This window comes from Gallinula chloropus (genome assembly GCF_964237585.1).
Source record: "Gallinula chloropus genome assembly, chromosome: 1".
NCBI lineage: Eukaryota > Metazoa > Chordata > Aves > Gruiformes > Rallidae > Gallinula > Gallinula chloropus.
Genome location: NC_140085.1, coordinates 143107259 through 143116358, shown reverse-complemented (window position 1 = coordinate 143116358; position 9100 = coordinate 143107259). Strand labels below are relative to the sequence as shown.

General features: G+C 41.5%; 1 protein-coding gene across 1 annotated transcript in view; it reads left to right on the top strand.

Annotated features, from left to right (window-relative positions):
* Positions 1 to 1121: 1121 nt before the first annotated feature.
* VWA3B (von Willebrand factor A domain containing 3B) overlaps positions 1122 to 9100 on the top strand; it is a gene marked incomplete at its 5' end in the record, with an annotated part of 66193 nt that continues 58214 nt past the window's right edge. Inside the window, 4 exon segments of the mRNA XM_084279140.1 lie at positions 1122 to 1161; positions 3120 to 3338; positions 5059 to 5153; positions 7516 to 7766. Of these exon segments, the coding sequence (XP_084135266.1) occupies positions 1122 to 1161; positions 3120 to 3338; positions 5059 to 5153; positions 7516 to 7766 (605 nt within the window).

The following is a 9100-nucleotide window of genomic DNA, read 5'->3' as shown; positions in this document are numbered from 1 at the left end:
AGTCTGGCCGATCGCTATGGGCACTGCCTGCTGGGCCTCCTCTGTGGCAAAGGCTCATTACAGTGCTGAGAGCAAGTCCCTGCTAGTCACAGGCTGAGGCATCTTCTGTGCGATGCCTGGGGTATTAAGGTGCAGAACGGACTCGCTTTTTTTTTTACATATTCCCCGTCTTTCCCACTGTTTGTGCTTTTCTGCATGAGCAGGACGGGCACCGGAATGGTTTATCCATTTCTATATGGGTATTTAAACCCGTAGGAGGGAAATAAATAGCATGTTTAGTTCTGTAATGAAGAAAGAGGGCGGAGGCTGTCTTTGGGTTATTACTTTACCCCATTTTTGCTTTTCCCATAGGAAAAGCTGCTAGCTAGCATCTGGCCGGTCAGTGATTCATAAATATCCCTCATTTGTGCATCTTATTTATTAAAAGAACCAAGTAAATGGCAAAACACTATGTCTCAAAGCTGTACACTCAGCCAATATATGCTACCTTGCTTTGTCTGGCATTTTGTTTTCTATTCATTTGTAGTGTCTTATTCACAGTTGGGCCTTACACCACATAGACTTACATGCATACACATATAATTCATTTTCTTTGTGAATCATCTTGAGGTCTTACAAGCAAAGTTATGAATCTCTCCACAAAATTGTACCTCAGATACTCCCAGGTTTAGTCATAAATTGGATTATAGCAAAGGTAAGGTACAAAGCAAAGCAATAATTGAATATAATACAACTGGCTGACAGCAGGTGAAAACACCATGCTCATTTTGCTAGCACATCTGTGCAGAAACGTCCACATTGGCTCTTTTTATTGCTAATGTAGAGGGAAGGGAAACCATATTACAAATTTCCCACTTTCCTATCTCTGAGTAGGGGTCTTCCTGTCAAATCTGACTTCAGCCTTTATTGACATAGGAAGTAGCTATCTTTTTTCATTTATAATATTGTTTTCCTTGAAAAAAATCTTGATCTCGATTTTCTGCAGTTTATTATTGCCTGGGCCTATAGAGCTGGTCTCCAGTTCATATTGACCTGTGCATGGCAATATTTTAAATTCTTGAACACATAATTCCTCAGGTTTTTAAGAAGAAATCAAAGAGAAGCCAATCAAGAGATCTGTCATGACTGGCAATCTGCATAAGAGACTTGCCTGGAGTGACTGTGAGTATTTCAGGACTCTTTCTGCATAGGTTCCATGTTTTTCCGGATAACTTCCAGTTTCGTTTGCAGTCCTGAGGTGTGCATGCTGCTAGTGGTGTACCACCCATCCTGCAGCTGTGCACGTCTCACCTGCACTGTACATGGGTTGCCATGCTGGCCTTTCTGGGTATCTCAGAGAAGGAAACGGGGAATGACTGTTCAAGTGACTGTAAGCAGTACCTAACTATATACAAAGCTCAAATGGCTGCAAATCTTCACCTGTCTGTAGTGTTAACATCTGTCACAGCTGGCTGGTAAAATACCAGCCTCTGTAGGTGTGCTAGCCCAGCGCCTGACTTGTAGGGCTGATGACCATGAAAGAACTGGTGCCTGCCTGCACCACACAGATGGCTGCTGTCACTGAGAGATGGTTTCTCTGTGAGGAACCTCGGTGAGATGATTTCTTGGAGGGAATGAGAGTCTCATTCCCTTTATGTATTGTTAACTGGGGAGTATTCTATCTAATCAATGTTTGTAAGCAGGTCAGTTGTCATAGCATTTGATCTTGGCAGAGAATTCTGATTGCATTATGATTGATGATTGATTGATTATGATTCATGGATTGAGAGCAGCCACGAGGAAGAGGACTTGGGGTTTTGGTTGATGAAGAGCTCAACATGAGCTGGGAGATTTAACTTAGGTATTAGGAAGAAATTCTCCCCTGTGAGGGTGGTGAGGCCCTGGCCCAGGCTGCCCAGAGAAGCTGTGGCTGCCCCCTCCCTGGCAGTGTTCAAGGCCAAGTTGGATGGGGCTCTGGGCAGCCTGGTCTGGTGGGGGGTGTCCTTGCCCATGGCAGGGGGTTGGAACTTGGTAAGTTTTGAGATCCCTTCCAACCCAAACTATTATATGATTCTAAGATTCTATTCCATACAGGATTGAGGGTTATTTTTTAGACACGAAAGACAGAAGTACCCTTCTTTGTATTTTGAACCAGTTTGATCCATGCAATACATTTACAGCCAGCTTACAGGCAGTAGAGGACTGGGATATTCCTGTTAATGTTGATGCTGAGGAAAATGGACAGAAATATCAAAAGTCCACAGAAAATAAATTTAGACACAGCAAGGGTATTTCATCAACTAGAGCCAGCTTAGCTCATGTAGAGTATTTTGGGAATGAACAGGAAATACCAAAGTCCTCCTAGAACCTCTTTGCTGAGGAACAGAGGCATTACTGTTGTCATTGCTTCCATTCCTGCCTCAGCTGCTCTAGGCTCTGGGCTGTCTGTGCTGCCAGTTTCTAGTGTAAGTATCCCAGCCAACTATACATTGGTGCTGAGATATTTCATTGAGTTCTGTAGAATTTAAAATGAAAGTGGACCTTCATGGCAATGATACTCTGAGCATGCACCATGCTCCAGGCATGCACAGCCTGGAGCAGATACTGTCAGAACCATCAGTTACACTTGAGGTAAATGATGTGAGGAGAGGGAGTTTCACCAGCCTTGCAATGAAGGCAGGATCTGCTGTTGCTGCTTCTATTGCTTATTGGTAGAAGTTCAACATGCAATTTTTAAGAAATCCTTGTTTATTGAATAATGCTTCTAATCTGTACCTAGTGGTGGTCTGACAATCTTTGAATGCCTATTATCAGTTCTCATTCTCAAGATTTAGGAGGCATGTCTTAGGAGCTGGAAGAATTACTATTTGGTAAACTGGACTTACCTTCAGGGCTTGGATTTCATCATACAGGAGACATTTTCTTTAAGAAAATGAACCTAAATGTATATGGATGAATGAAAATCATAACAGCAAGTAGATGTGTAGGACAGAGAGCAGCTTTCTATAGTTGAGTATAACAAGAGGCGTGCTATATGTGTACAGAGTACCACAGAATACAGCTAAAGAAAGGAAACAATTCCAGTGAGTTGTTTGGTTAAAGTCTAAATGTTGTGTTTTGCTTGTTTCTCTTTACAACAGATGCCTTTGATTCAAAACACGGGCAAGACCCTGAAGATTCCCATGAGACCCACAAGAAGAAATCAAAGGAGGAGGAAAGGAGACTGGCAGTCAGACAGTGGGACATGGATGTACAGCCCCTCATTTCATCTTCTGAGTGGCTTCAGTTTCATGGGCTCAAAAGAAACAAATTGTCTCTATCCCAGATTTTGTCACAGATTGGATTCAAGCACAGGAAAGGTATAAGACAAATCAATGATAGAATAATTAAAGAAACCCTGACTTTGAATGGTCTATAGTGTCGTGCTCATTTTGCATCCTGGTGTACAGAGAATGTTTTTGCATTGTCTCTCATGAGAATGGCAGAAAGGGAAGTGGTGTCCACAGTTGCTGACATTTCCAGTTCAGAGAACTGAGGGACTCTGTCATCTTTTGATCTCAGAAGGATTTAGAGATGGACTCTAGGATCTGAGAAGGGCTTTCCTTACTCAGCTATACTGTTGCTTTACCTTAGACTCCAGAGCCTCTCTGATTTACCTATAGATAACACCTCGTAAGATTTCTGTCCATTTTTAGATGGCAAATACAATGTATGCTGTGCCATAATCTGTGATCTCCTAGTTGATCATCAGGGCCAGCCAACCTCCTTGGGAATAGTATATTATTTTCCGGGATCCGGCTTTAAGAAAGCAGTTAAATTTTATTAGAATTCAAGCTGCTTTTCATGTAAAGTCAGGCTATAGAAAAATGTTCCTTTGCAGTTATCTGACAGCTGGAGGGGAAAAGTTTGCTAATAATTATTAATCACTGTCACAATAGTGCTTTGCAGAGCATAGTAAGATATTCTTTTCTTTGAAGAGCTTCCTGCCCAAGAAGTAGGAATTGTCATGTACTGCAATTGTTCTGGGCTGTATAATTTAAGATTTTGGCTGGCTTGTGTCCACGGGGCATTCAAAGATCAACAGTGCAGATGCTGAAATCCTGTATGCTGTTGATGAAAACAAAGTTGTTAAGCAGTGTTGATGTTACTGGGTAATTTTAGGAGCAGAACATGCTAGTTTAGCAGGGCAGCATGCTGTACAGAAGAGCTGCTTTGTGACGTTAAATATTCCCACCCCTAATGTTTTCCTATCAGTGGAGATCTTGTAGAAGACTGCTAGCTACTAAAAGAGCAGAGTGCAACTTTTTCCTTAGTTGCACCCACTTCTCCACCCATTTAGTTGTGTAAGAGAACAGCATTATCTGTACCAGATTTTGTATTTGTTTGATGGACAAATATTTGCAAGGCCTGTCATGAGGTAAATGGATAATACAGCAGTTTAATTGCCCAAATCTTTCATTTATTAAAGCCCCATTTAGCTTTTTGCCCTATAAATAATTAAATGTATTTTTTTTTCCCCCACTTCAGACAAAATTGGCAGGGACCAGCAAGAGTGGGGCTGCTTCATGGGGGGAAAAATGAGCCAGGAGCCAAAGGGGACTCTGCCCTTGCTGACCAGGATGCAGTCCTGCAGCATCTAAGCACAGCAGGCAGAGCAGGGTGCTGCTGTCAGTGTCCAAAGACAGTCCCAGACAGGGTGGGGTAGTGAACCATGTCTAAGGTCCAGACACATAATGCAGCCAGGAGGAGCAGGAGATGGAGCCAAAGACGAGACTGGAGATAAGGCCACAACATAGGTCTAAGAACCACATCCAAGAGACACAGCTGGAGACAAGGCTGTAATATAGGGCTGAGAGGTCCATCAGACAAGACTGGGTGCCCAGGCCTGAGTGCCCTGTGAGTGGAAACCCCAGGGGAGGCTGATCGGGGCCTGTTGGTGCCCTCAGACAGAGTTTCTCTGAAGTGTCTTAATGTCAGGAGTTCAATACAGATGGATGTACCTCACACATGGATGGTATGCCCATCAACCTAAGAATACCTGTTTGATAGCAACTTGATCTTTTGTAACCTTTACTGTAGATTATGTGACCACCTTGGGGAAACCCGTGGCTTCTCGGTATGCAGATGGCCTGTTTCCTCAGTACAAGGGAGCCGGAGATGGCAGCGTATACAATGTAAGTGTGACTGACTTGTGGTAACTTCCCTGTGCACTTGGAAGTTATTACCTCTGTAGCAGAGTGATGTGACTAAAATGCCTCCCTATGGCATGAAATACTTCTATCCTTTGTAAGAACTTTATCTTTTGATCTTTTCCCCCCAGTTTTTATTTCAAACTATTAGTGATAACAATCAGTGATAGAGAAGCTAGATATGTTTTTCTTTTTTCTCCTTGCAAAGTCTTATGCTCTTGCCTTGGTGCAGCATTGCAGTAAAGCTTCCCAGACAAGACTGCAGTTTCTAAGCAACGTTGACCCTGTCTTGAAAAAGGGAACACTTAAAAAGAAGGTGCTCAGCTGAGTTTAAAAAAAAAAATAAAAATTGTAGTCAATAAAACAAATGGGGATGCTGAAATACGAAGACATAATGCTCTGTCATTGCTGATGCAAAGCACTGCTTTGCTTAGTGCCAGAGGATCACAAAAGGCTCAGCCTACTCTATAGAGACAGCTAGCTGGATCGCTGCCCAGACTTATGTTCTAAGGAATGTCTTAGCAACAGCTGCTGGCGGCCCCATTGTTAGGAGGACGGATTCTGATTGAAGAGATACGCATGTGAGCAAGGAGGGGAAGGAGTTAATTCATAAAGGATTTTACAAGACCAAATGGCATGTAATTTTTTTTCTGATAACTGGAGTCACTTCTGAGGCACAAAGTTTCAATATGGGTAAAGAACCATTTCAGGGTGCCTTTTCCCCTCATTTTTTCCCCCCATAAATGCCATATGAAATATCCACATAACATCTTTTAACTTTAGGACACGTTGGGAGCAGTAGGAAAGACATTTCTTGTAGCATTAAGGTAACAAAGACACTACACAAGATCTGGTGAGATCTCATTTAGGATATTGTGTACAGTTACTGCAGGTTGAGAAGAAGCGATTCAGACCAGAACAGATACGGAGAAGAGCTTGTAGGATGAACTGCAATGGAGTACTGATTTTATAAGAGGGCTTGGTTGATGTTGATGTTATTTAAGACTAAAGAAGACTCAGAAAGGGTAGCATTGCCCTTGAACGCCTAAAAAAAGCCAAATAACAGATACAGGAAAAAGCTGTTGTTTTCTATGCTAAAAGGCATGCTGTTCCAAGAAAAAAATGGATATGAACTGCCATGAATATATTTAGACTGGACAGTCAGATGTTTTCCAGGCCTCAGAGAGATGGGGATCTGGACAGGCCAACTACAAGTGAAGGGGTGGTGTGAGAATACAGCTTTATTTGAGATGGACTTTGATCGGTATAGTGCAATAAGTTGTTTTGTATGAGTCTGGCTGTCATAAGAAGAAACCGGATTTTCTAAGTGCTCCTTCCCAGGCCTACATGCCTTTGGCAGGCAGCCTGAGACTCTGTATCTGGGAGGCACATTACAGGGCCCTAGTTGACATTAAAGAACAGAGCGTGCAGACTGACATACAAAATATCTCCTTCCTGAGAAATGTTCTTGTTTAAAAACATTTTGTATCTCCAAGGTTTTGTACTTAGTCCTAAAAAGGTAGTTGGAGGTATAAAGCTGTCAGTAAATTAGCATATATGGGTCAGAGATAGTGGGAGAGAGTCTTTTTTGGAACCTGAGGTGAATTTTTAAACCCACAAATCATTTTGCATAGTGAACATGTATGCATATTCATAGGGAGGGTACGCTGGTTTTCATTTTAATACAAAACCTAGGTTTTTCTTATTTTACTGGTATGGTATGGGAAGTTTTAGTTGTTGACTGCAGTTGCCTGAACTAAATTTGCCTAAGCACCTACCCACAAATAGTTAATCCCTAATGCTGGGCATTGTTAGTGAAATAATAGTACAAACAGGAGACATTTTCCTTTCAAATGCTAAAGACAAGGTGGAGATTGAAGTGCCCCAAAACCAAACCACCCTTGTATTGCTGCACAAAATATTAAAAGCCAGTCAAAATTCTTGTCTAAGAAGGTACAAAGTTTCTGTGCCCCCATTTGTTCACCCATCTGCTCTGTACCCTTTTCTACACCCTTTTCTACATCCTAGCCTGTGTTCAGCTCATTCTAATTGCTCCAGTCTTGAGACAGACAAGTCAGACAACCCACTGGCACTGTCCCATGCTCGTATAAAAAGATTATGAAAAGCAATTAGGACAAAATGCAGTGTCTTTTCTATTATAGCTTAGATGCATTTGTTGAGAATTTGCTCTTGAAATAGTAGAAGGAAAATGGGTTGTTTTCACTGCTACCTTGGCTGGCATATCTGGCACTCACAAACCAGCTATTGCAGCTGTGCTAAGCTTGGGGCTGCGCTTGTATTATTTGTTTTGATGTTCAATTTCTTTCTTTCCCTTACTTAAATAAAGCTGACAGCCAAAAAAGAACTGATTCTTCATTTTGTGGATTGTCTAATGGGAGCTATTGAGCTCTATAAGCAGCGAATGGAATGGTTAACCAGTGAGAGCCGGCAGATATTTGGAGTGATTCAAGAACGGTGCATTGTCATTGTTTTGGATTTTGGCACTGCAGCTCCAGCTGAATTTGATCTATGTCGGGATGCATTTTCTATGGTACTGGTGGAACAGGTGACCCAGATTGCCAAATTCAACCTCATTCGGTAAGCAGAAAGAATCACAAAATCATAAAATCACAGAATAGTTTGGGTTGGAAGGGATCTTTAAAGGTCATCTAGCCCAGACCCTCTGCAGGGACATCTTCAACTAGATCAGGTTGCTCAAAGATCTGTCTAGACCTTGAGTGTTTGCAGGATGGGACATCCACCACCTCTCTGGGCAACCTGTTCCAGTGCTCACCACCTTCATTGTAAAAAAAATATCTTCCTCATATCTAGTCTGAACTACCTTCTTTTGGTTTAAAACCATTACTTCATGTCCTGTCTCTACTGGCCCTACTGAAAAGTTCGCCCTATCTTCTGAGCCCTCTTAAGTACTGAAAGGCTACAACATGGTCTCTCCGAAGCCTTCTCTTCTCCAGGCTAAACAAAGACACCCATGCTGCCCTTTGCTGGAGTGAAAAAGGAGTCTTCTATTATATAGACATGTGTTTGCATTATATGCTTTCTTTAGTGGAAGTTGCCCTGATTCATGTTATGGTAATATCTATAGATTTTCCACCAAGTTTCACCCCACAGTCATGCTGAGCTCACAACTTCCATGTAACATAAGACCACTGTTACCCTGAAGAACAGATGAAGACTCACAGAATCCAGATACTGATATGTGCCTTCTACAAATGTAGCACAGAAACCCAGAAAGATAAGAGGGCCTTCACAATAGCAGTAACACTCTTCTGGCATCTAAGCATTAGAGACTGAAACAGTGAGGTCCCATCTGACTGCCTAGGTGTTTTGAGTGTTGAGGTGTTACAAGCTTCTACTTTACAGTGAAATGTGTGCTCCCCCCAAATGCCATAGGCACAGGCATAGTCATTTGTATGTCTATAGATTTCCATGGTCACAGAAATCAGTAGCAAAACTAGGAAACAATACTAGATTTCCATAACAAAAGAGAAGTGCTTATGCCCTAAGATGAGTAAATGAATTTGGATTTAGCTACAAATAGAAGAATAGAAGGAGTTATTCAGATTTATGTATCTGCACAAATTCTCATATGTGTATAAAGGTTTGAATGCAAAGCTTGGGTTTGAATAGATGAATGGAATTTAGTGACTATGAAAAAAATGATGCGCAACTTAGGTCATGTAATTTAGAAACTGGTTCCACAATTATAATTTTCAACTATCTGGTGATTCTTAAAAGTTGTTTTACCCATGCTTTGTCTGAGAGATTTGATTCTGGTACACTATCTTAATACTCTAGTTTGTGATACTACTGAGATTTGAAAAGTAGAAGATAACTTCCATAGCTTTTGAGAAGTACATAAAACTTTCTCTTTAAAAATGATTTGCAAAACCAAGTCAGAATTGAGGCAC